The sequence below is a fragment of the Pteronotus mesoamericanus genome, unplaced genomic scaffold (genome assembly GCF_021234165.1).
Source record: "Pteronotus mesoamericanus isolate MK-2021 breed Mesoamerican mustached bat unplaced genomic scaffold, CSHL_Meso_final contig_591, whole genome shotgun sequence".
Classification (NCBI taxonomy): domain Eukaryota; kingdom Metazoa; phylum Chordata; class Mammalia; order Chiroptera; family Mormoopidae; genus Pteronotus; species Pteronotus mesoamericanus.
Window position 1 is genome coordinate 1,875,201 of NW_026555208.1, and position 27,914 is coordinate 1,903,114.

The window sequence follows — 27,914 nt, forward strand, 5'->3', positions numbered from 1 at the left end:
CCTGAGTGCCTTCTCTGCCAGTCACCACACTAGGGGCATAAGAATGAGTAAGGCCTACAACTTACCAGTTAGGAGTACAACAGCTACAGATTCAGGTTTGGGCTCTGCTCTTCATCAGCAACATGCCCTATGTCTCTGAGTCTCAGCCTTTTGTAGAGAGAGAGAATCATAGTCCCTACTTCCCAAATCACTGAGCGCTGGCTGAAATTGCTCTGGTGCTGGCAGCAAAACCCTGGCAGATTAGCGCTCAGGAGGGGTTGCTAGGGCTGTCATTCCACTGTGGGGAAAAGGGCAGCAATCTTGGAATGGAGAGCAGGAGGATGACGCGGGGCTCCAGGGCTTCAGGACCAAGCTCTAAAATTGGCCATGTAGTCTCCCAAACCCAGCTTCCACCTGGGCCAGTCCCAGGTCTCTAACCCAGGCCTGGCCTCAAGGATTGCTCTCATACCCTGAAATGTTCTTCCTACAGGTGCTGGCTATGTTCAGGGCAAGGGTCCATTTCCCAGGCTCTGCTCAGCAGGAAGGCAGATAGTCAAAGGACTTACTATTTCTGAAGAAGATGCAGGGCCTGGGGATGGGGATTTGGCAGATGGCAAAGGATCCCAGGGGTTCACCCTCCCTTGCTCTTCTCTCCTGAAGCCTTAGAACATCAGGACCCATTTGGGAATCCAGGTGCCATGCCTGCCTGCCTGCCTACCTTTTAGTCCAGAGCTAGCCCCACCCTACAAGAAAACAACAAAACCACGTGGCGAACACATTTATTTAATATGGGGGGATGGGGTATTGCTGTCTCTGTCAGTGTGTATGGGGTGGTAGGGAGACAACCAGAGGGACTTCTGCTCTGGAATAAGAGGCTGTTCTGGCCCCAGGCTGGGGGGTGGGGAGCAGACTGAGGGGCAAAGGGAGGTGTGTAAAGGGGGTAGGGTGAAGCTCTGCACACGTCCTTAGGACCACAGTCCAGGCCCACCCAGTCACCAAAGCAAGAACCGAATAAATAAAGTGCAACCGTGGGGGTGGGAGACAGGGAGAGGGAGGGCACCAGGCGCACCCACGCCCACAGCCCACATTCAGTGCTGCCAGGTCTGGCCCACCGGCGGGCCAGATCCTCCTGTCCAATCACCCCTATGTCCGTCCCTCCATGAGCCAGGCAGGGCCCCTGTGCAGCTACTGGAGGTAGCGATAGGCCTTAAAGCAGTGGTTGCCAGCATCGGCCACCACCACGTGGCCATCCGAGGTCAGTGCCAGGCCCTGGGGGCCATACAGTGGCTCTGCAGATGTGTTGATGTAAGACAGGAAGGAGCCAGAGCTGTCGAACACCTGGGGGATGAGAGGAGAATAAGGGAAAGGTGGGATCAGGCCAATAAGATGCCTTTTGGGGTGTGTGTACACCGGACACAGCAGGAAACCTTACCCTCGCGCCCTCCCTGGGCCTTACTCACCTGGATGCGGCTATTGCCCCAGTCAGCCACGATGATGTTCCCATTGGAGTCCACAGCTACTCCAGTGGGGGCGTTGAATTGCCCGTTGCCCTCACCATGGGAGCCAAACTTGAAGAGGAACTCTCCATCGGCACTGTACACCTAGCAGGGCAAAGGGCTGGGGACTGGGGACCTGGCTTCAGGCAGAAGGCAGGGCCTTGGAGGAGGAGGGGGTGATGCCCCAGGGCTAAGGCCCCCCCAGATCTGCAACTATAGCCTAGTCCTTCCCAGGCTTCCCTTCCATCCACCCCACTGCTACTGGGCATCTCCAGCTGATGTCACTTGGACATATCAAATCTAATAGCCCATCTTTCCTGGGAAACCAGTTCTGAGTTGTCTTTCAGTGACTGGCAACAGCCATTTGGCCATGAGTCATTCTCAACTCCACCTTCTCCTCTGCTTGACAGCCAATGAATTGACAATCTCTGATTTTATCTCAAATCTGTGTCCTATGTATATATTGCCACTGCAATGGTCCTTATCTGGATTATTGCAAAAAACTGATCTTCCTACCTCTAGTCTTGCCCCAGCCAGTCATCTTTCTAAAACACACAGGATTATATCACCTGTCCTACCCCCTGCAATCCTCCAGTGACTTCCCAAGAGAGCAAGCTCCTTAAAGGTCACACAAGACTCATCCTCACAACCCAGTCTGAACTACTTGTAGTTTCTGGAACACACTGTAAGGGTTTCCACCTCCAGTTCTCAGCTCCTCTGGTCCCTTTTGCCTCAAATCCTCTCCTTCTCTTCTACCTTCTGGTTAATTACCAATAGTGCTGTAGGTCATTCTCAGTCTTACCTGAGTCAAATGCTTCTGCTATGCCCTCGCATTTCCCTACACTGTCTTATCACAGAATCTATCAATCATGTTGTAATATCCCGGTTTACTCTTCTCTACTAGATTATAACTAAGGAGGCTGGGGAAGTATTCGCTTGATTCATCACTGTATCCCCATCACTTCTAGCGTAGTGCCTGGGTCAAAGCAGCCAGGCCATAAACATTTATTGTGCACATGAACGATCTCAAGAGGGAAAAAAGGAGGTGAGGGAATACACTGACCTTCACTGAATGGTTATGGAAATCCGTCACTACAATCTCATTCTTGTTGTTCACAGCCACAAAATGGGGCCCTGAAAATATAAAATGGTCACTAGGGCTATAGCTGGGAAACAGACTGGGGTGGGGAAGAATACCTGCAGTGATACAGGTTGGGCATTGGGAGAGGGGTCAGGTTTCTGGGATGATGATGCCAAGGTACAATGAATGGAGGTGGTTTTCTAGGGCCAAGACACAGGAGGAGGGGTCATTGGAGCTAGAATGCCAGGGGGGTTCTCTGGGACTGGGAAATCAAAATAGATGTCTGATGTTTTGTTATACCTGCAAAGTGACGGTCAGTGGCCCCACGACCCCCAAAACGGCCAACTAGCTTTCCATTGGGTTGGAAGGTAAAGACACAGCAAGACTTGTTGTCAACCACAATGATATGTCCATTACGGTCTACGGCCACGCCCTTGGGACCCATGAGGCGACCAGCTCCAATCTTGGTCTGGAGAAAGGAGATACGCATTAGGGCTTTTATCCTGCCTGCTGGGGAGAGTAGTCCCAGCCTGGCACCAAAGCAGAACATTGGGCTGAGGATGGACAGACCCAACCACCAGGAGGCACTAGAATGTTCACTTCAGCTGATCACCAGGGGTACAGAATGCAGTGACAGTAAGGCTCTCACCTTGAACTTGCCCTCTGGGGTGAAGATGCTGACCCAACGGTTGTCATAGTCTGCCACAATAATATCTCCATTGGTGTCCACTGCCACACCTGTGGGGCGCTGCAGCTGCCCCGGCGAGCGCCCTCGGACCCCAAAGCGGAACTTGAACTGGCCTTCATTGGAGAAAACCTGAAGCAGAGGATCAAGGGAGGGAGGGGGAGGAGGGAAGAGACTGTGGGCACAGAGGGAAGGGAGCAGGATCCTGAGGGAGGAGAGCCCCCCCCCCACCATTTATTCAGTCACTCAATGAGCACTAATGACAGCATATCAGGGGCACAGAGAAGAATCAGACATGGCCGCAGACCTTAGGGGACATGCAGAAGTGTGAATGGGATTCTAAGAATATGAAAGGGGCGAGGGGGAATGGTCAAGAAGGGCTCCAAGAAAAGAGGTTATCTGAGCTAAGAGTCAAAAAGGATGCCAAGAGAGAAACTGAAGTTGGCCAATAAAAAAGCAGGAGGGTACGCATTTAAGCAGAGTGAACAGTACATAAAAGACACAGAATCCAGAATGAGCCCTGTTTGTCCAGCGTGGTTTGCAGGGAGCACTCCCACGAACAACAGGAGTCAGGTTTTATCCTGGATGTCATGAGGATTCACTGAAAATTCCCGGGCAGGGAAGTGACAAGATATTTGCTTTTCTGTTGTAATAAGTAATGTATTTGGTCTTTGTCTCCAGTGCCTGGCACAGAGCTCCTCAAAGCCTGGGAATTTCTTGAGTGATAGCAGTGTTTTCTGTCATTCAAAGAACTTTTTGAGCTTATGCTACTGCAGTGACCTAGAGTGGGGACCCTAGATAGCCTCAGGATGAGGCTGGTCATTAGAAAGGCCGAATGATTAAAGGGTTGGAACTTAGAGCCCTACCCACCAACATCTGGGAAGGTGTGTGTGGGTGTGTGTTCCAGCACGCAAGCTCTATAAAAACTCTTGAACAACAAGATTTGATGAACTTCTGGGTTGGTGCAGAGAGGATGGTGCACCCCAGTTCCACAGAAGTGGAAGTTCCTGCATTAGGGACTCTTCTAGACTTTGCCCTATGTACCCCTTCATCTAGCTGTTCATCTGTATTCTTTACCAAATCCTTTATGGTAAACTGGTAAACATAAGCCAATGTTTCTCCAAGTTCTGGGAACCGCTCCAGCTAATTAATAAAACCCAAACCGGGGGTTGTGGGAACTGCCAATTTATAGCAGGTCAGTCAATGCACAAGTGACGACCTGACTTGCGACTGGTATCTGAAGTGGAGGCAGTCTTATGCCACAGTGAGTCCTTATCCTGTGGGATGTGACACTACCTCCAAGTATGTAGTGTCGGAATTGAGTAAAATTCTTAGAACACCTGGTCAGTGTCCACTAAAATTGGAGAACTGCTTGGTAGTATCAGAAAAAAACACTTTTAAGAAAGAATGCTCTTGCTACAGGGAGGAGTCAAGACTGGAAGCCAGCCAACCAATCAGAGGCTGCTGCAGAAGTCCAGGTGTGAAATGAGGATGACATGGACCAGGGCACTGCTAGAGGACAAGAGTAGATGGACTCAAGAGACAAACAGGAGGTAGACTCAACAAGACTTGGTAGCAGATAAAAAGGGGTGGGGGAGGGGAGGAAATGGACAAGGATTAGCCCTTCCAGGCTGTGGAGCTGACCAGGTAACATTCCTCCTGGACAGAATGAACCTTTCAACTTCTCACCCTCTTCTACCTCCTCCACCTTAGCTGCCCAACATGCTCAGGTCTCCCCATCCTAAAAGCACCTCCTTTGATGCTCTTTTCCTCTATAGCTAAGCCTTCTTGCTTCTCCTTTGCAGCCAAGCCATTACTCACTACTCTCTGGATAAGTCTCATACAATGCTTTGTTATAGGCTCTAGGGACATAAGATGAATCAGAGCCAAGAGCAGATTTGCATATCAAGTTCTGGGCATTGGTCTTAAGCATTGATCCAGACCTGCTCCCTCCTTAGGTCTGGGCCCCCAGCCCCTCACCCCATCACTACCTCTTAGGCCTATAGGACTGTTTGAACTGGTCCCACCAAGAAACATCACTCCCTCCTGATGCAGACTTTCCACCATACCCTCACCTGCTCTGCCCTGATCCCCTATAGTGGGACAGCATTTGCTGGCATGAGAAGGGAGAGACTACAGACTGAAGAGTTGATGTGAGAGAGACCAAAAAACCCCCAGATCAGCAGTGAGATTACGCATGTGTCTCCCCTAGTCTGAGCGGCTGTTTCCAGCTCAAAACTGATGAGGCTTGGGGGGTGTGTGTGTTGGCGGGGGTGGGTGTCTTACTCTTCCTCTCCTATCCTATCTCACTCCCTTCATCTGGCTGACTCCTATTCATCTTTTGATTTTCAGAATTTCTAGGTCACTTTTTCAGAGAAGACTTTATTGACCAACTCTACCCCTGAATCAGTGTATACATAAACAATTAGGTCTTCATGATCTACATTTTACAGCTCTTCATAACACCCATCGCTTCTATAAATCTCTTTGTCCTCTTCTAAGATTGTAAGTTCCAGGTGAGGCAGACACTGTGCCTGTTCTTTGCTGCTGCATTTGCAGCACTGGTATAGAAACTGGTACATAGCAGACATTCAACAAATGAATGAATTCCTCAGCTCAATCTCAGACTAAAACTGTACATCTCCACTTTGATGCCACACGGCAATCTCAAACACAACACGTGCAAAAGTGAACTCATCATTGTATACCTAGGCCTGTTTCTGCATGACACCACCACCTACCCAGTGCACCAAGTACCAGCATTCCTGATCCCTCCTTTTCCATTGACATCTGAAGGCTCATCAAAACCTGCTGTATTTGCTTCCATTACATTTCTAGACTCTGCTGGTGCCCTAGTTTGGTCTTTAACATCCCTCTGCTATGTCACAGTAGCGCTAAGTAAATTCAGGATCTGAGACTAGTGGGGAAGAGAGACTAAAACAAAATATTTAAAACAAGCCAATGATTCTGGTAAAGTGTGAAAAATGTTATAGCAAAAGGCTGAGGAGCTCAGAGGAGACTGATTAATATTCTGCCTGAAGGAAATGAGCAAGTTTTCAAAGAAGAACTGATAAAATTTCTGGACTAAGACAACTACATAAATTGTCATATCAAATATACAAATCAAATTCTTCACCCAGCCTCCACCATATATGGGTCCAAAGGAAGAAAAGTTTACAAGGACCCCAATCCTCATGAACTGAGCGGTGCAGGTCACAATTCATCTGGGAGCCCAGCCCATACCAGGCGTGAGGTCCCCAGAGTAAGAAAAGCAGAAACTCAGCTTTGGAATCTGAGTCAGGCTTCTAGCAGCTAGGATGCTGGGGTGCAGATGGGAGTAGGAGCAAAGAAGACTGCTGTAGGAGTAGCAAGTGTTTGGAAGGGAAGGGGGCTATACCAAGCCCTCCCTCTCAATTCCCCTCCCTGAAACAGTAGACAAGCAGCCCCTCATTGGAGAGACAGAGAGGCACATGTTACTCTGTAGGTGTGAGCACTCATGTGTATGCACACCAGGGAAGGTTTCCCTAATCTCAATATTTGTGTCAGAAAGCATCCCTGGCTGGGTAAGGAGGAAGAAAAGAGTTAAAAGGTGGAGGGAGTGACTGAGTAGGGCCTCAGCACCACTCCACCCCCACCTCGCACATCTCCTCCTCACTAGCTAGGCTGCCTCCAAATATCTCCCTGTGCTGCACGGGGCCTCTCCATTCCTCCACTCCTAGCAATAGGGTAGAAATAAAGGCGAGCTAGAAATACAGGACTGGGAATATGGTCATGGAAAAGTTCCTGGCACTTTCGGCCTGCTAGGTGGAAAGCGAGGGCCAGGGAGATCTGACATGGGGGTGACAGACCTCTGGCAGAGCTGGATCTATGAGAGGGGTACTCACGCTGGGTCAGTAAGAAGTTTCGATTTCTAAGTGTTGTGAAGTAAGGATCTTGAGACAAAAGCTTTGCTACCTGATAAGGTGCTTCCAAGAACTGAAGTTCAGGGTAATTAGAATCAATCCCATACAGGATAAACTCAATGTGACCTCAGCTACTTGGCTCCTAATAGTAATCTACTTCCAGCCCCTTTGGGATCCTTCCAGTTCCCTGAACAACCCCCTCCAGCACTCTCCCACCTCCTGGCTTTCGTTAACAGCCTCCACCTGGACAATGATATTTTCAACGAACATTAGAAGGTTCAGTAGGTGTCAGGCATGGTACATTATGTCATTTAATGCTCCCAGCAATCCTGTAAGGTATTCTTTTCCTAATTTTACACATGAGTTAACTGAAGCTCAGAGAGATCACATGACTTGTCGGTAAGTGGCAGAGCTAAGATTCAAGCCCAGGTGTCTGGTTTCAGAGCCTGAGCTTTTAACTGCTTTGCTGTGTGTCTACCACACTGGTGCCTGCCACTAGGTTCTGGGTTTATTGCAAGGAGTAAACAGAGAAAACCGCATTTTTCTGGCTTTAAAGAGTTTGAAGTGAAGCAGAGGTCATGTCCACTTGCATGGTCCATGCTTTAAACAGGCGTGTGAGGGGCTGGGATGACCAGGGGCAGGGCCCCCTGTGAAGGTGCACTATACAGTAGCCTTGCCACTGAAGACACCCCTTTTCACAACTTAACCCCTTTTGGCTGTCTAGTAAACCAGATGTTTGCAGAGACTGGTACAGACAGGATACACCCTGGAGCCAGGAAGGGATGCTGGAAGATAGCAGGGGCGGGCAGTCTGCTCCCTGACCACTTGACAGTGAAAAGGAGAGTAAGTTAGCCAGTCAGATGGAGGCTCAAGTTGGGGCAGGGGGAAGAAAGGATGAGCCAGATCTTTGGGGTCCAGGAGTTAGGTGGTCTGGTCTGAGCCATGGCCTAGGAGGTAGAGGCTGCCAGCACAGTAAACCCTGGTGCCTAACTGTGAATGTGGTTACCGTTGTGGCCAATGGGGGTGAGATTGTAAGTGGGTAAGTTAAAGTCAGTGCTATGATTTATTGCTCTTTATGGAAAGATACTATGTAGGTTTCATCTTTCAGGAGGTGAACTTTGCACCCTTTTTTTCAGGAGGCTGGAGCTAGAGGACCTAAGTTTTGGTGTTGGGGGAGCTGGACAGCTTACCTGAATACATTGGTTGTTGCTGTCGGCTACCACTATGCGGCCACTGCTTGCTGCAGACACACCCTGTAAGTTGGTGAATTCACCCTTCTCCCTTCCACGGCTGCCTGTGAGAAATGGATGGGGGAAAACAAAAGAATTCACTCGCAGGTCTTTTTGAAACTCCCTGCCCTCTCCGCCTACCCCCTGCCCGGCTCTGCCCCCAGCCATCAGTACCAACGCGGAACACGAGCTCGTCCTCAATAGGGTTGTCCTTCCGCTTGCCTCCCGTGCTGTACATGGAGCTGGGCCTCCGCACCGCCTTCTGGCGCACATGGCTGCCCGGGCCGCCAGGGGACTTAACGCGGCGTTTGACGTCGTCGGGGGAAGGTGGCAGGTCCCCGGGACGCAGGGCACGCACGCGGAAGGGGCTGCCGCGCACCGGCTGGCCATACAGCAGCACTGAAAGCAGCAGCTCACCCTCGGAGCGCGCTGTGTACACCAGCTCGTACGTGCCATTCTTGTGGTCCACCACTGGCACAGGAAGGCGCGTACCATCGGGGCCGGTGAGCTCCGCTCGCAGCTCAGCGCTGCCGGTGCGCACCAGCCGCCCATCCTTGTCTTTGGTAGTGACGGTGAGTGAAGCCGGCTGGCCCACCAGCGCCTGGCGCAGGCCCTCACCCGTGGCCACTGTCTCGTGTGCAGTGGCACTCGTCGTGAGCAGCGCGCCCAGATTGAGAACCGATCGGCGCAGCCCATCGACCTCGAGGACCAGTTCCAGCTGCGCGTTCTCGTGGGGCCGCTCTGGGAAGGCCTGCGCCGCCAAGGCTGCCAGGCGCTCTCGCATGTGCTTGCGCACCAGCAACACCTCGGGGGCTGAGCCCAGGCGCAGGGCCTGCTCCGCGAAGCTGCAGCTACTGCCAATGTGTTCCTGACCCTGGCGCAGCGTGTCCAGCTGGGTCTGCAACACCTGAGGAGGCCATAGGAGTGGGTTGGGTGAGAAGACTGGGGGAAGGGGGGTATCTCTGTGATTCCTAATGAACTTGGGCTTCTATGGCACGAAAGAAATACAAGAGGGGGAGTGTGAAAAAGGGACATGGGAAGCCATGTCGGGAGGCAGAAATTATAAACCAGGGAAACGGGTGCGCAGGTGTGGAACGCAGGGGACGCAGGGAGGCAATGAGGCCATCTCATGATGGGTGGCGGTAGGGAAGGGGGAACGACGCACCTTCTGCTTTGCCCCACAAATGGCTTCTAGGTCGCTGACCAGCGCCTGCTTGCGCTGCTGCAGCGCTTGCTCCAAGTCCTCGAAGGCTGCGCTGATCTGGGCCAGGGCCTCTGCCTTGCGTTCCTGCAGCTGCTGGCTGATGCCCCCCACTAAGGCGATAGCTGCGGACAGCTGTGGCAGTCTGGGGAGGGGAAACATCTCATTCCGGGGTGGCTTGAGGGGCCCTCACCAAGCCATTCCTTCTCCAGGAGACCCCCTCCCTGAGGCCTCCCCAGGGTGCCTCCCCTGCCCCTGTTCAGACACCACCTCTGATGGCCCCAGCAGCCCCGGTTCCCACCCTGCGCCTACCGGCTGCGCACCGCCTCCAGCTGGCGCTGCAGCGCAGCCTTGTGCTGCTCCACCACGTCCCGCAGCAGCACGGTACCGTGCTCCCGGTGCTCTCCTGCGCGGCACTCGCCGCACATGGCCGTCTCACAGGCCTCACAGTAAAACTCCATCGTCTAGCAGCATAAAGATTCCAGTCAGGCAACAGCTAGACAACACACTTCTTCGCCCCTCCCCACCCCCATCTGTCTTCCTCGCCCCTCACCTTCCAGGTGTGTCCCCTACCTGGACCACTTATCCAGAGAAACACCTCTCACCCACAGCCACTTGGCCCCCTCCCCCAACCTCTCCTCCCCCTCCACCCCAAGTCCTGGCCTCACTGGGCCTGCTTGGGCCCACCTTGCCTTCATGGTTGGGGCAGGAGAGGGGGCGGCCAGCCACTGCGCTGAGGGGGTGGGGGTCCTCGGGGTCGTGGGCCCCATCAGGTGCCTGCTGCATTGCCTCCATGAGGCTGCTGATGAAGAAGTTATTCTGCAGGGCCGAGACGCCCTGTTCTGGGAGGATGGACGTCTGCCGACACACTGGACAGGACAGAGTCAGGCTCTGGGCAGGGATGTAGTTCTGGAGGCATCTGGCCAGGGAGGGAAGACGGGGGTGGGGCAGCATCAGTACACCCCTCCTCACACTTTCCATGGGTGCTGATCCCTCTCTTCACAGGGGTGCCGTCACGCTTCATCGGAAACCTCTCTGGCTGGCTCACACATCTTGTCCAGCCAGCAGGTATAAAAGTCCTCATCTTTCACAATTGAATGGAAGCTGACCTCTCTCAGAAGAGCTGACATATCTGCATTCCACACAGTGTGCAGAAACACAGGTTCACCTTTCACAGGTGTTTACAAACCCTTCTCATAGAAATATGAGCAGCTGGCCCTTACTTTATTAACTCATTAAACATTTACTGACTGCCTACTCTTGTCAAATTTGGGCCAAGCTCTGGGAATACAAAGATAAAGCATAGTGAGCATCTCTAAAATACTTCCAATCTACAGAGAAGGGGAGTGTTTATAGAAGTAGAGAGAAACAGAGTTTACAGCAGTAAGCGATGTAATGATTAAGGGTGTGGGTCCTGGAGCTAGGCTGCCTGGATTCAGTTCCCAGGTCAGTCATCTACTGAACTGTGACCCCTGACAAGTTACTTAACTTTGATGAGCCAAGGATTCTTCCGCTGTAAGGTAGAGACAGTACAGATTTCAGAGGGTGTTGGAGGATTAAATGTAAGGGGCTTATATGCTTAACTCACAGAAAGCACTATCTATTATAGGTTATTACTCATCATTAACAAAAGGAATATGGTAGATATACTGCTGAGGAAAGGCATAGCCAGCAGCTGGCCCAGGGTGGGTGGAGAGGGTAGCAAGGAAAGGCTTCAGGGGAGGTGATGTAAGCTAAATCTTCATGGATAGATAATGTGAGCCTGACCAAAGAAAGGTGCAGGGAGAGAAGAAAGAATGTTCCACACACAGAAGGCATCCAGAAACAGCATGGTGTGGGTAGGGAATTATAAACAGCTTGATATGGCTGGAAACCAAGTCCAAAACAAGGAATGATAACAGGAGTCTGGAGAGAAGCAAGGGGCCAGTTTATGGAGGGTCTCGTGAGCCACACCAAGGAGCTTAGAGGTCATTGCATTAAAAGGAAATGACTGGAGCATGGCACAGCCAGGTTTGTAGTATATCAAGCTCCTCTTCACTGTATCTCAGTGGAGGGTGAATGTAAATGTGATAAGAGAGCAGACAAGGGGTGTAACATCATCGTTGTCATCATCCAATTACCACTTATTAAGCACTATGTGCCAGGTGCTGTGCTTTACACTCTGTTTACGTGAACAGGCTCAGAAAGGGTAAGTAGTTCAAGGTAACGAAGCTAGTGAACACTGGAGCCTGAATTCAAACACAAGGCAAAGCATGTGCTTAACCAAGATACTCCTCCAAAAATTTAGGCAAGAGATGAGAAGACCTGGATTTAGGCAGCAGCAATGTAGACTAAAGTGGAACATATCTGAGAAGTATTTAAGAAGTACAGCCAGTAGGAGGTATGTCTGATTAGATATGGGGAGAGAGATATGAGTCTTGGTTGACTCCCTGATTCCCAGCTTAGATCATCAAGTAGATGGCGGTGGCATTTACTAAGATGAGAAACACAGAAGGAGGAGTGGTTTATAGGGAAGTTCAGCTTGATCTGACTGAGTCTACTGCGACAGGGGACATCCAGGCAGAGGGGACCTGGAGAGAGCTGGGGAGAAGACAGGTCAGAGATACAGAGAGGATGCCATCAACATTTACCTGGCCTCTGTTGCCATGGGAGAGGATGCAATCAGCCAAGAAGGGGTAGGCAGTGATAAGAGCAGGACAGAGCATCCCACAAACACTGAATGAGGGGAGCAAGGAGCAAATGGGCAGAGAGCTAGGGAGAGAGGTTGTCAAAGCAGCAAAGTGAGTAGCATAATTCTAGGAGGGAATGAATAGTCATCAGTGTCTAAAGCAGCTGAGGAATCAAGGAACATTAAGGACTGGGAACTGCTCATTAGTGTTGGCAAATGTGAGTACTTGTGTCCACAAGGAAAAAGAGAGAAACTGGAGTGGTAGGGGAAGAAAAGCTTGACAGTTGTCAGCTGAAGACTGAAGGGGAGTTTGGAAGTTTGAGTAAGAAGGGGGTTGAGGGACTGAGCAGGTGCCAGTGGTGGTGGGGAGGGGTGGACAAAGGCACAAACAGTTCTTACCTGTTTGTAATGGGAGCCTTGAGCATGTTTATAAACTGAGGAGCCAGTAGAGGGGAGGCTGAAGACACTAAAAGGCAAGGGACAAGGTCTAGGGATAGGGAAGTGGCTCAGAATGGACTGAAGAAGAGGAATCTACCACATCCCCTGACTGGAGGAGGCAAAAGAAAGGTGCATATACTCAAGCCCCAGAGCAAAGTTATAGAGACTGTGCCTAACTTGCCTCAGGCATGATCAGCTGCTGAGCAGAAGAAGGGAGGATTCTGGAGAACAGGAGGGCTAGGATTAGTCACTAGTGAGGAGGAGAGGAGGCTTACACGCTGAGGGCAGCATGTTTGGAGACCACAAATTTCAGGATGGAAGATTTGTGTGGTGCAAACTTTCCTAAATCTTCGATCTCTTCTGTTAATGTTCTCTATACTTCTTGATCTGAACTAATTAATTTTTATTTATTTAACAAACAATTTGTGCCAGGCAAGACTCTAAGTGCTTCCCAAATATTATTTGTGACCTAGTTTCTCTTGCAGTCCTCTCAAGTGGAGAGTGGTTTTTGTCTCATACTCCACATTCCTTAGGGTCAGAAGGTGGGGATGTGTCCTCCCCACCCCCAGCTGGAACATTTCTAAAGTATTCTTCAGCTCCTTGAAAGCTCTTGCCTTCTGTCTACACCTCCCCTCCTTTTTACTGTCTCTGCTAACTTAATGATTGCTTCCCCAGTTGCTAAAGTCTTTGGTTTGGCTTACTCTCTTCTGTTAACCCTGTCCTGTACCGCTGCACCCCGCCCCCCGCCCGCCCCAAAACACACACACACTCCAGGCATTAAGCCCAATGGCTCTGATATCCACAAGGCGACCCATCCACAAGGAAGTATCTATTTCCTTGATCTCAACCCTAGTGATCTTTTCCTCCACTTCACCTCAGCTCTCCACTCCCACCCTCCTGCCACCACCCGTATTCCATCATCTGCGTATGCATCCACTCTAAAATCTGCATTGCAACCATTCCACACTGTCCCCCTGTAGCTCTCTTGCCAGCTCATGGAATCTGGTGTTTCCCCTGCACAATACCTTCAAACTCATCAAGACCTCATTCCTATTTGTTGAGCATACCTGGCTTACAATAACTCCCTAACTGGATTCCTGTTTCCACTCTTCTATACGCAACAGCCAAACACAGCAACCAAAGTGAGTTTTAAAAAATCTAATTTATATCACATTATTTCCCTGCTTAAAAAAAAAAATCCTCCAGTGGTTTCCCAATGTATTTAGAATAAAATTCAAACACTTTCCCAAAACTGCCAAGCTACCCCATAACTGTCCTGACTCTTTCGGGCCTCACTTCATCCTGCTTTCTTCCTCACTCAGCCACACCGGCTTCTTTTCTGGTCTCTGAACATGTTCATTTACTCCTTCTTTAAGACCTTTGCATGGAACAATGCAAAGATTTCCCCACTGCCTGTAACAATCTGCACATGTCTTGCCTCCTTCTCATCCTCAGGCGTCAGGTCAAATATCTCTTCCTCAAGGAAGCCTTCCCCACTGATTCTGTGTATAATTGCCCCTGGCCCAACCACTCCCCACCTCTTACTCCCTATTTATTTCCTGCAAAACATTTAACACAAGCTGTGACTTGCCTGTTTGATTATTTGCTTGCTTACTGCCCATCACTTCCCACTAGAACTTAAGTTCTTTAAGAGCAGGGATCAAAAGATAAATTAGAGTGTAGTAGTTAAGACTGATGTTCGCCCTGACTGGTGTGGCTCAGTTGGTTGGGTGTCATCCTGCAAAGTGAAAGTTGCAGGTTCGGTTCCACTTGGGGCACGTGCCTGACCTGTGGATTTGGTCCCTGCTCGGGCCCTTACGAGGGGCAACCGATTGATGTTTCTCTCTCATACTATGTTTCTCTCCCTCTCTTTCTCCCTCCCTTACCCTCTCTCTAAAAATAAATAAATAAAATATTTTTTTTAAAAGATTCAGTACTTTGAAAAAAGAGTGAAGGCTCTGCAGAATACTACAATTATATTTCAACAAATTGGAAAACCTAGAAAAAATTCATAAATTTCTAAAAACACTCAACCTTCCAAGGTAAATCCTGATGAAATAGATAATCTGAATAGATTGATTACAAGCAATGATACTGAATCAATAATTTGACTCCCCCAAAAAAGTTTGGAACGAGATGGCTTCACATGTGATTTCTACCAAATATTTAAAGAAGAGATAACTCTCAGTCTCAAATTATAGAAAGAAAGAAGAAAGAAAGAAAGAAAGAAAGAAAGAAAGAAAGAAAGAAAGAAAGAAAGAAAGAAAGGAAGGAAGGAAGAAAGAAAGAAAGAGACAGGTTTCCAAACCCATTTTATGAGGCCAGCAATAGCCTGATATCAAAACCAGAGGTTTCTGGTATCACAAAAAAACAAAATTACAGGCCAATATCCCTGATAAATATAGATGCAACATTCTGAACAAAGTCTTAGCAAATCAAATTCAAAAACACAGTAAAAGGATCATACATCATGATCAAATAGGATTTTTTCAGTAGATGAAAAGATGATTTGACATCTGCAAATCAATCAATATGACACATCGATTTTTTTTTTCAAATTATAAAAGAAAGTTTATTTAGAAAGTCACAGAGGCAAAAGAAGTAGGCTGTAGAAGAAATGGGCTCAGGGAACAAGTTGCAGAGGTAAAGGAAAGGCTGTTGGTGCTTAGGGAAGAGAAATGTCAAGATAAGGTAACTGGGGAGAAGGGGAGAAGGGGAGAAAGGGGGAAAGAGGAGATGAGAAAGCATCTAACAAAATTCAACATCCATTTATAATAAAGAGCTCTCAACAATGTCGGGGGCAGAGGGATGGTACTGAAACGTCATACTCAATGGTGAAAAGATAGCTGAAACTTTCCTTTCAGATCAAGAATAAGACAAGGATGCCAACTTTCACCACTTTTATTTAACATAGTATTGAAAGTCCCAGCCACAGAAATTAGGCAAGAAAAAGAAATAAAAGGCAGAAAAATTAGAAAAGAAGAAGTAAAGCTGTCACTATTTACAGATGACATGATATTTTGTATAGAAAACCCTTAAAGACTCCACCAAAAAAAACCCTATTAGAAGTAATAAATAAATTCAGTAAAGTTACAGGATACAAAATTAATCTACAGAAATTGGTTGTGTTTGTATACATTAATAACAAGCTATAAGAAAGAAATTAAGATAACAATCCCATCTACAATTATATCAAAAAGAACAAAATAACTAGGATTAAATTTAACCAAGGAGGTCAAAGGTCTGTACTCTGAAAACTATAAGACATTGATAAGGAAACTGAAGATGACACAAATAAATATAAAGGTATACTATGCTCATAAATTGGAATAATGTTGAAACGTCCATTCTACCAAAAGCAATCTGCCAGTTCATTGTAATTCCCATCAAAATACCAATGATATTTTTCACAGAACTAGAAAAAATAACCCTGAAAATTGTATGGAACTACACAACAGCCAAAGCCACTGTGATAAATAACAAAGCTGAAAGTATCAGACTCTCTGATTCTAAACTTACTACAAAAACATAGTAATCATGAAAGCAGACACATAGATCAATGGAATAGAGTACAGGGCACATAAGAAATAAACCCATGCATATACAATCAATTAATTTATAACAAAGGCAAGACTATACAATGGGAAAAGACAGTTTCTTCAATAAATGGTGCTAGTAAAACTGGACATGCAAAAGAATGAAACTGGACCATTATCTTATACCATATATAAAAATAAGTTAAAAATAGGATTAAAGACTTGAATATGAGACTTGAAACCATAAAACTCCCAAAAGAAAACATAGGCAATAAGCTATTTGACATTGGTCTTGGTAATATTTTTTGGACCAGCCTCCTCAGGCATGGGCAACAGAAGCAATAATAAACAAACGGGGTTACATCAAACTAAAAAACTTTTTTGCACAGTGAAGGAAACCATCAAAAAAAAAAAAAAAAAGCATCCTATAGATAGAAAGAAGATATTTGCAAATCATACATCTGAAACAGGGTTAACATCCAAAATATGTAAAGAACTTACAGTTAATATTTAAAAAAACAACAACAAACAACCCAATCAAAAATGGGCAGAGTACTTCAATAGGCATTTTTCCAAAGCAGACATACAAGTGGCCAACAGGCACATGAAAAGATGCTCAGCATCACCAATCACCAAAGAAATGCAAATCAAAACCTCAATGAGTTACCACCTCACACATGTTAGAATGGCTTTTATTAAGAAGTGAAAAAATAACAAGTGTTGATAAGGATGTGGCGAAAAGGAAACCATCCTACACTGTTGGTGGGAATGTAAAATGGTGCAGCCACTATGGAAAACAGTATAGAGGTTCCTCAAAGAATTAAAAATAAAACTACCATACGATCCAGTAATTCCACTTCTGGGTATTTATCAGAAGACAAGAAAACACCATTCAAGGATATATATGCACCACTATGGTCATTGCATTATTATTTACAATAGCCAAGTTATGGAAGGAACTTAAGTGTCCACTGATTGGTGGATGAAAAAGTTGTGGGGTGTGTGTATGTGCACACACACATACATATATATACACACAAACAATGGAATATTATTCAGCCATAAAAAAAGAATTAAGCCCTGGCTGGTATGGCTCAGTGGACTGAGTACCACCAGCCTGTGAACCAAAGGTCGCCAGTTCAATGACCAGTCAGGGCACATGCCTGGGTTGCAGGACAGGTCCCTAGTTGGTGGCGCGAAAGGCAAACCACACATAGATGCTTCTCTCCCTCTCTCCCTCTCTTCCCCTCTCTCTAAAAATAAGTAAATAAAATCTTTTTAAAAATTTTAAAGAAAAATAAAATAAAAAAGAATTAAATCTTGTCATTTGTAAAAACCAAGGGTATTCAAGGGTATCATGAAATAGGGCAGAGAGAGACAAATACTGTATAATTTCACTTATTAGTGGAATCTAAAAAACCAAAGCAAACAAACAAAACAGAAACACATTCATAAACACAGGAAACAAACTGGATAGTTACCAGAGTGTGGAGGGGTTGGGAATGGTGGTAAAATAGGTGAAGGAGATTAAGAGGTACAAACTTCCAGTTATAAAATAAATAAATCATGGGGATATAATGTACAGCATAAGGAATATAGTCAATAATACTCTAATGGTTTTGTATGGTGACAGACAATAACTAGATTTATCACGGATATCATTTTGTAATGTATATAAATATCAAATCACTATAATATACACGTGAAACTAATAGGATATTATATGTAAGTTATACTTCAATAAAAAAAAAGACTGAAGGATCTGCAGTCAAACCTGGATTCAGACTTTGACTACTTACTTGCTGTAGGAAGAGTTCTTAATTCTTAATGACTTTAAACTTTAGTTTTCTCTTCTCTAAAATGGGGATAATAAAGTATCTGTTGTGAAGACTAAGTAAATCAGTGCATGCAAATCACTTTGCCAGTCCTTTGCAAATAGTAAGTAATCAATACACAGTGGCTATTATAATTTCTTAGGCACTGATTTTCTCCAGTAGTGTTCAGTGATCTGGGAATAGAAGGTGCAGAGACATCTTACTGATCCAGTCCTGAGCTTCTGCCACATAGGTTTAGAAAAAGACAAAGATGTGAGTGAATGTGGCCAGTCAGATGAACATGTATGTATAGGATCCAGGATGGGTAGGAAAGAAACAAAGACCAGGATGGATCTGGTGGCTGGGAAAAGAGGGAGCAGTCGAGGGGCCTGGCAGTCTATATGCAGTCAAAGCTGGTTTTGTGGGAATAGGGTGATGGAAGCCAGGAGTAGGATATTGGCATTTATGGGCCACAGAAGAAGTGGCATTATTCTTGGAGATGGCAAGATCCATGGATAGAGTATGACTGAGATGGCATGGAGGATGTCCCCTGGACACAGTCGAGAACCAAGGGGTGTAAGTGGGTAATGAAGTCACCCAAACTGAGTAAAGAACTTGGCAAGGTCAGGAAGACTGAGTCTGTTTCCAGCCGAAGAAGGGGAGAGAGCTGGAATCTGAAAGAGCAGAGCTGGAACGGAGGAAGAGTCCCTGGGGCAGAGCCAGGTTTCAGCGAAGGCAGGCGGCAGAGGGAAGGCGTGGGTGGAGACAATGGTGAAAAGACCCAGGGACAAGGCCACTCAGAATAGAGCAATGAGGGATAAAGGCTGGAGAGAATATTGTCCGAATACAAACGTGAACATGTTTAAAATCCCGCAAAGGCTTCATGTGGCTCTCTGGGCAAAATTCCCTAACAGGTCTACAAAGCTCTACTTGGTCTGGCTTCAGCCTTCCTCTCTAGCTTCATCCCATGCGACTCTCAATCACACTAGCTCAGCTCCTGCCTGGCCAGGCCTCCTCTAGGCCTTCTAACCTGACACGGTCCCTCATGCCTCGTGGCCTTTTTCCATGTGCTTCCTTCTGCCTGCAATGCTTTTAGCACTCCCCTCACTTAGTTAACTCCTACTCAACCTTCGGAATGCGCCTCAAGGAAGCCTTCCTTGATTCTCCAAAACGGTAAGATCCCATATAATAAGCTCTCATAGCTTGGCACTTTATTTGCCACACTTATTAAGGGTGCAATATTATATATACCTGTAGCCTGGCTGTATGATCATTTGATTACTTCCTCTTCCACTATACTGTAAACATTTTAAGAGATAAGATCTATCTGCTTTTGCTTATCGCTGCATACCCAGTGCCTGGGACAGGAACGGCACATAGCAGTTGCCTGATACATATATACAGACATATATGTTTGTTGAATGAATGAATAATGGATAGAAGCTTAGAGGCTGGAAGGGGCTGTCTTTCACTCAGTGCTCCAGGACAATAAGGATGGGCAGGGAAAGACAGGCCTTCCACTGGTCACAAATTCTTCTGGTGCCAGAGTTGGCCAAGAGTCTCGGCTCTAACTGATTTCTCTGCTGTCTTAGGGTTAGGAAGGGGGCAGAAAAGGCCCTATTCTGGGCAGAGGCCATGGCCCAGGATTAGGAGCTTCTGGTCCTCTTCTGGGTTCTTGCATTAAACCCTCATCTCCTGCGGGTTGGAATTCACCTGCTCCCCTGCATGTGTACAAATTTCCCTCACCTCTTACAGGTTTACACATGCCACCCTAGGGGGCCTGCAAAGTCTCCCTCCCCCCCAGTACACACACCCCCTCACCTCTCACAGAAAGTATGCAGGCAAGGGAGAACCTTGGGGCATCTGTACCGATCCAGGCAGATGCTGCACACTAGGAACTGCTTGTCCATGGGCTGGACCTCCGGGCCAGGGCTGTCCTGCCTCTTCGCCATGGTGTCCACGGACGGCTCCTGCCACTCACACAAGCCTGTGTATGGAAACATGGTCAGCACCAGGTTAAGTCAGCACTCCCTCCCCTACTTGATCCCCACCACTCAAATGTCCTGCAGAGAACTAGCCCCAGTTCTTCCTTGCCAGGGGCAGCACAGGCAATGATCTGGAAAGCGCAGGGTGAAATAGGTAGGCTGAGTAACCCTTGATTAAGAACACAGACTAGGGTTAGATTGGGTTTCAAACCCAGGTCAGTCTCTTACCAGCTATGTGACCTTGCATAATTCATATAACCTCTCTGAGCTTCAGTTTCCTAATTTGCAGTTATGGGAATAACAATCCCCACCTCAAATGGTTGTTTTGAAAATTGCAATAGTGCATGTCAAGTGCATGGTACATGGATGGTCAGTCTCACTGACAGACCCATCCTTTATCTCCTCTGCCTCTCTCGAATCCTTTTCCCGGAGAACTTCTGATCGAGTGAGTATCTCTCGCACATCTGCCCAGGACTGCATTCTTTTCTACAATCACTATCTAGGTTCATGGATTCTGCCTCCCAAATACCTTATTCCCCTTTCTCCAACCACACAGCTACTGTCACCTAATTCAGGTCACCACCAATTCGCTCCTGAGATGCAGCAGTAGCCTTTTAACTGGCATCCTTGTCTCCTCCCTTGTGCTTCTTATCCATCCCCCTTGCAGTTACAATGAGGCTTCTAAAACACAGAATCCATCTTGTCACTAACTTCCTGTTTAAATTCCTTCAATGGTTATCCATTATCCAGAGGACAAATTCCAAACTTCTTAAATTTGTCAACCAGGTTTGGCTTTGCCCATATTTCATGTCTCATGATTCTGTGATCAGTCACGCTGATTTCTTTTCAGTTCCTGGAAAACTCCCTGTTCTCTTTTACTTCTGGGCGGTCACACAGTCTGTTCTCTCTGCCTGAGATCCTCTTCCAAGCCTCCCTTTGCCTGGCTGACTACCACTTATCTTTCTAGTCACCATGTAAATATCACTTACTCCAGAAGGTCTTTCCTGGTTTTCTGAAATCTGGGTAAGTTGTTTCACCTTTGTGTCCCATGTACCTTGTATTTCCTCCATCCTAGCCCTTATACACTATACTATAATTTTCCTATTACTTCTCTGCTTCCTCCATTGTATTTGGAGTTCTTGAGGATATGTGCGTGCACACGCATGCACACACAGATACACACACACACACACATATGTAATCACTTAGCACAGAGCCTGACATAGGATCAACCTATATTTATTGAATTAATTCAGTAATTCAACAAATATTTATTAAGTGCCTACTTTATACAGGCATTGTGGATAGAGTGATAAACAAAATAGATATGGTCACTGTCCCTGTGATAGAGAGGTGGTGACAGATACCTTAAAATTAAATAAAAAAATAAATACATAATTACAAAGTGTGGGGAAGGGAGCACTACGAAGAAGAAAAGGATGCTATGAGGAAGAACATTTTTTTGATTGGGTGATCAGGGAAGGCCTCTCCAAGCAGGAAACTTTGAAGCAGAGCTCTGAGGGACGGAAGGAAAATGGTAGGGATGAGACAGGGGGCATCAGAGGGTGAAGGAGGGAAATCATTCTAGGCTAAAGGAATAGCTTGAATGAAAGTTCTTAGACAGAGGGCTCATTGAGAAACCAAAAGGACCATGTAGCTAGAGCAAAGTGAATAAAAGGCAAGAGGTGAGTTTGGGAAGGTAGGCTAAAACTGAGATCAGGGAAAACCTTGATGTTAAGAATCTAGATTTTTCTCCTAAATTGAGAGAGAAATGATGTAATTTCCAAATATATATATTTAAAAGCTACTTTGGCAGCTATGAGGACTGAAGAGGAGCCAGAGTGGAAGCAGAAGACCAGTTAGGAAGCTACCTCTGTTCTTCAGTAAGATGATGTTGGTATTAACAGAGCTATAAGTAAAAATGTGGATTGATTTAAGAAACACTCTTGAGGTTGAGTCAAAAGAACATCATGATGGATTGGATGTGAGGGGGGGGGGATGTCAATAATGACTCCGAGGTTTCTCCCTTGAGCAAATGGTAGGCCATGCACAGAGAGATAAAAAGATGAGGAGGTGATTCGGAGCATCTGGTTTAGGCACCCTATGTTTCAGGTGCCTGCGTGATATCCTAGCAGAGATGTCATGCAAGGAAGAGAACATAGGAAGACCTCAAGGGAGAGATCTGGGCTGGTTATTAATTTGGAAGCACTGGCCCTAAAGCAAAAGGAAACAAGAATGGATGAGACCACCTAGGGACAGAGAGTGGAGAGTGAAGGAGAAGCCAGAGTGATGGAAGGAACCAGGGGAGTGTGGGACCAAAGGAGGCGAGAAGAGAGTGATTCAAGAAAGGAGTGGTGAGGTGAGATGAAGACTAAAGAATGTCTACCAGGCTTGGTTGTGGTGAAGTGGCCGGGGCAGAGCCAGTTTAGAGAGACTAAAGAATGAATGGAGATGAAGACATTACCACAGCAGATGCAGACAATTAATAAGAGAACTCTTGCCATGAAGAGAATCCGAAAGATAGCCGGAGAACTTCAAAACAGGCAGTGACTATGAGCAAGTCAACAGAATCTGTGCCCAACTACATGCATCATGGGCGTCTCTAAAGATAAGAAATGAATGAATGCATGTATGCATGCAGTGGGGTCAGTCCAGAGACTTCTCCAGGTTTGAGAAGAGACCAGAGAGAGGCTGGGCTGTATGTGCCTTCTGCTTGAGTAAGGGCGAGCATGGGAAAGCCAGGAAGGGTATGCCTGAGAGCACCCGCTCCTGAGTGGGCAGTGGGACTCTGAGGCTCTCTCTCCAGAGGTGATAGGCTCTGAATCTGGACACTTAATACAAGGGCAACATAGCAGGAGGGAGGACAGATTGAGGGTTGGTGGAAGGAACACGGAGCCAGAGCCAAGCTGAAGCTTCTGCCTGGCGAAGGGGAGGGCAGAGAGAAGAGTAGGAGTGGTCTACTGGGCCCTGCTGGGGCAGCTGGAGTCAGGCTCCGCCTCGCTCCAGGCCCCAGGGGCTCCCTCAGCCTGTCACGAAGGGGTGGGGACTGGGCTCTATCCAAGGTCGGACAGCTCCTCCCTCCCTTCCCCTTCCTGCTTCAGTTCCCCACCCAGGCCTGCAGCCGCTGAGGCCTTACCCCTGAGGCCTTTACCCTTGCCTGGATCACTAAGATTCCCTTCTTCTCCTGGACCCCTATTACCACCTGTCCCATCCCACTGCACCCTAGAGATCTGCCCCCAAGGTCCTATAGGCAATGGTTTAAGTGGACTGTTGATTTCAGTGGTTGGAGGACCTTGAACTCAGAGCTGAGATTTCACCCTCTTTCCTCAGGCTGCCTACTGCCATCCAGCATCCTTTGTCTCACCCGTTTTGTACGGCTCAGTTCTAAAGACACCTCATTTCCTCATTCAGCATTCATTCAACACCTCTGCTAGGCCTGGGAATACAAAGATAAATAGTCGCAGCTCAGCCTTCATGAATTCCACAAACTAATAAACAGATTACTGCAGTGCAATATGGTGAGGGCTATGATAGGGAAGCACAAATTGCTCCAGGAGCACAGAAGTCACCTAACCTAGATTTGGGGTGGGGGAGAGGAATACTGGAGGTTGGAGAACAGGGGAATTCTCCTGAAGAAAGTGTTATTCAAGCTGAGAGCTCTAGGATGAGTGAGAATTACAGAAAGCATGGTGCCTTCTGCATCAGGAGATTGAATCATACACTGGGACAGGGGAGAGCTAAGAAACAAGATGAGTTGGTAGGCAGGAACTAGATCATACAATGCTTTGTTGGCCTTATGAAGGAGTTTAGACTTTAGCCTTTCCTGCTAAGAGATTAAGGCTTTATCCAAAGAGCTAAGGAAACCTTTGGTAGAGGGGATGGAGAGGGTGCTAAAGGTTCAAGAAGAGAGTCATAGAGCCACAATAACAAATTTTTGACTGCTGTCTGGAAAATTGTTTGGAGAGGACACAAGGAAAAAGTTAAGAGACTGCTTTGTTGTTCCAGAGGAGAGATGATGGTGGTATTGACTAGGGAGTAGCAAGGGGGAAGTTGAAAGAAGGGGATTTTATAGGGATGGTGGCTGGGTGGTTTGCTGTGAAGAGGAGAGGGAGAAGAAAGAATTAGAAATGATTGCTAGTTTTGTGACTTGGAAACTCTGGAGGAAGAGCAGTTTGAATGAGAGGGTAAAAAGTTCAGTGTTTAATAAGATAAGTCTGAGATGCCTATGGAATATCCAAGTGGAGAGGTCCAGCAGGCAGTTGCAAAGATAAGCTGGAGCCTAGGAAAGAGGTCTGGCCTGGAGATAAATATTTGGGAGCTGTTGGCGTAGAGATAGTGTCTGAAGCCATGGAAGTGGATGACATCACCTAGAGATGAGAAAGGAGTCTATGACTGTGCCCCAAGGAACCTCAGCATTTAAGGGATAGGGCCAGGAAGCAAAGCCTGCAAGAAATGGAAAAGTTGTGGCCGGAGAGGCAGGAGAAGCAGAAAAGAGGGACAGTGTGAAGGCCAAGGGAGAATAAAGCTTCAAGGACAAGGAAACGATCTCATTGTGAAATACTGCAGAAAGGTCCCATGATTTAAAGCCCTGGAGAAGCTGTCACTAACTTCAGAGAGTGTGGTTTCCAGGGGCTGGAGGAAAGGAAGCCAGGTCCAGGGGGCTGAGGAGGAAGTTGACTGAGCAAATGAAGACAGCCAGTGCTGCTGACTCCACTAGATCCTTGACATCTGCAAAGGATGTGTTTCAAGGCTTTTCAGTTTCTCCAAATTCTCAAACAGCATCTAATTTCCCCCATGACTTCCTCCTACAACCTCAGGAGAGTACCAGATTTACACAGCTGTGAGTGGAGGTAGATAACGAAAGCATTGTTAAAAGGTGGATGCAAGAGGTCATCTTGGCCCACTTGCTTCCTAAAATGACTCGCTCCTCTTCACTAGCCTCCAAATGTATTTGATTATTTGAGGTCTCAGCAAAATGTCAAATGACTGCAGCTTATAGTCTTCAGGGTTTCTCTGGAACAGATGAAACCTAGGAGGAAATAAAGTCTTCAAAGCCAAGGAAAATAAGATGGGCAAGGAAGGAGAGTGATTAAGTTCACAGTACCATCTCCCCAACCACTGCCAGACTAAGTAGGTGATGAACTATCTGATCTGTTGATCAACCTACCAATCAAACTTCTCTGGGCACACTCTGGGCCAACCAGTCCCTTCAACTGGGCACCAGAGATGCAAAGCTGAAAGAGACATATTCCTGTCCCTCATAAGCTTTCAAACAAATGTGGAAACAGACATGGAAATACAATGTAGTAAGTGTCATGATTTTGACATATTCAAACTGCTATGGCAGCAAAGAGGAGGATGTCTCTAGTCAGAATGTAGTGGAGGAAAATGAAGAGGCATCCGGAGGAAGAGGTATCTTTGCTGGCTCTTGAGGGACAAATGGAAGTTTAATAGGTACACTGGGAGAGCTCAGCTAAGGAACAGAAGCATGAAGAATGAAGAAACATGGACCAGTTGGGCAAGACAACAAGATTCAAAAGGTGAGAGGCTGTACTCAGTCTTTTCCTGATCATTCAGTGCGAGTTCTCAATTTGCTCCCTAGGTGCTCCTTCACCACCCATTCCTTAAATGTCTAGTGCCCCAGGACTTTGTTCTAGGGCCTCTTCTCTCGCTTTCATACTCTGCCAGGGAAATCTCATCATCCCCCAGAGCTTCAGTTACCATCCACTTGCTAATGACCCCTAAAGCCTTATCTCCAGTGCAGAAAACTTTCTTGAACCCCAGACCTGTATATCCAACTGTATTTTGGACACCACTACATGGAAGATGCATGGAGACTAGCCTAAAACCGAATTAATTTTCCCCTAACCTACTCTTCCTGCTGCATTTCTCATCTCAATAAACACCACCACAGCATCCATCTAACCACACCAATCCTGGGAGTCTCCTCCGTTCCTCCACTTCTTTCACATTTTAGATACAAGATATGACTATCCTTGATTCTACCTCTAAAACGTGTCTAAGTTAAAAAAGGTTAAGAGATCTAGGAGCTAGCCTTGTCACTAATTTCACAAACACAAGTTAAGACTGGGCAAGTTTCTACTCCATCCCCTTACTTGTAATTGGGGGGAAGGGGGAATCTTTTTGTTCCCCAAATCTGCCCAAGGTTCTCTTTCCAGCCAAAGGTTCTTACAGATTGTAATATGTACCCATGCTTAAACCCCATCTTGTACTATCTTGAGGATTAGATTACTGGTTTCCACAGTAAGGCTAAGTGTCTTAGAGGATGCCTGCAGTTGCCCCCACCTCCCTTCCAAAACAAATGTTTGCTGAGTTTAGAGAACCCATGACACTGCCTCTGGGCACCCTCTATTCTAGTGGTATGGTTTTGCTCTGTTTTTCTGAACACGGAATGTACTAGCCCAACCATGGGCCTTTGCTCAAGCTCTCCTCTCAGCAAGAATGCCATTGTCCCCTAAGTGGCTGAGGCAGCACCTGGCACACAGGGGGTACTCCAAGTATACATTCATGACAAGAGAGCCATGTTTAAATCACTGCAGTTCCCTATCACCAGACAGAGGCAAAAGCAAAGGCAATAACAAGATAAGTAAGCAAAGCTCCAAGGAAAAAGACCCCACTTAACAGAAATAAGCTTTCTCACCAGAGAAGGTAGTAAGTGCTCTGTCACTGGAGGCATACAAGCCAAAAGAGGCAGGGCACCTGTCAGGCCTGCAGCTCTGACTCCAATTCTGCAGTAAATCAGAGCCCTGCCTAGGGGATGAATGGGCACTGATGAGCTGGACAGACAGGCAGGGACAGGTCTGTGAAAAAGACCCCTGCACCTGCTCCAACTTCCCCGACCTCATCTTCCTACTGGTGCCAATCCTGCCTTCGTGCTGTCAACATGAGAGACCCCACATCACGAACAAGCCCAGGGCCTGCCTTCAGTCAGAATGACCTCCCTGGGGAGCAGCCTGCCTCTCCAACCTGCAACCATCTGTCCCTGCAGGTTTACAGCCCAGGATCTGTAGCCAAGTCCAGAAGGGAGAAGGCCAGGCCAGGGTGGGGCCTGGGGTCCTCCAGGCACGGCCCAGGCTGCAGTGGAGCCGGGGGTGGGGTGGGGGTGGGGGGTCCTTTGCTACAAGAAACAGCCTCCCCAGGAGGCTTCCTGTCCAGGAAGCAATGTTAGAGGAGGAAAGAGTGTCCTCCATCCTGGCTGGTGGGCCTTTTGGTGCCAGAGGAGGATGAAGGGGCGGGAGGAGGGAGGGAGGCAAGGGGTAGAAGTGCCTGCACCAGGGAGAAAGGGGCCCTTCAGACAAGCCGGACCACTAAATTTCAGAGTCCCACTCAGCAACGTCCCCCGTCCCCCACCACCATCGGCCGGCCGCAACGTTTGACACCCTCCGCCAACATACACGCTCCCAAACCCAGCGCTTCTCCAAGGAACCATCACCCTTCCACCCGCGCCTGCCCCCCTCAAACATGGACCTCACGTGAGAAGACACAGCCCGAAGGATCCCCCCACTGCTCCCACGGACATGGACACGCCTCACATGGACAGAGACAGTCACAGATTTTGAAAAGCATCTGTGCCACCACCCACAGACGCTGGGACAGACACACAGCCGCTCGGACCCGGCCCCAGACCAGGGCAGGCAGAGATACAAACGCACCCCTGGGGGCCGCCCGTCACACTCACCGCGGCGAAGCAGGATGGGAGGGGCAAGGCCCGGACTGCGGCCGCTCCGAGGGGCCCGAGGCGCTGCCCCCGCTGCCAGCGCCAGTCCGCCCAGCCCTGTCCGCGGCGCCGCCCCACGTCCCGCGCCTCCCCGGTCCTCGCGCCGGCGCCGCCGCCGGACCCCGCCGCCCAGGCCGGAAGGAGGGGCCGGGGCCGGGCTGC

General features: G+C 47.7%; 1 protein-coding gene across 1 annotated transcript; it reads right to left on the bottom strand.

Moving 5' to 3' along the window:
• Nucleotides 1-749: 749 nt before the first annotated feature.
• TRIM3 (tripartite motif containing 3) lies at nucleotides 750-27,843 on the bottom strand. The gene is made up of 12 exons (XM_054580583.1): nucleotides 27,714-27,843; nucleotides 19,851-20,016; nucleotides 10,261-10,492; nucleotides 9,886-10,037; nucleotides 9,538-9,718; nucleotides 8,547-9,279; nucleotides 8,334-8,437; nucleotides 3,206-3,373; nucleotides 2,857-3,025; nucleotides 2,539-2,609; nucleotides 1,440-1,580; nucleotides 750-1,317 (listed from the first exon to the last, which is right to left on the bottom strand). The coding sequence occupies exons 2-12, from the start codon at nucleotides 19,979-19,981 to the stop codon at nucleotides 1,165-1,167; spliced, it is 2,235 nt and encodes a 744-aa protein (XP_054436558.1). The 5' UTR covers nucleotides 19,982-20,016; nucleotides 27,714-27,843; the 3' UTR covers nucleotides 750-1,164.
• Between the last annotated feature and the right edge of the window lie 71 nt (nucleotides 27,844-27,914).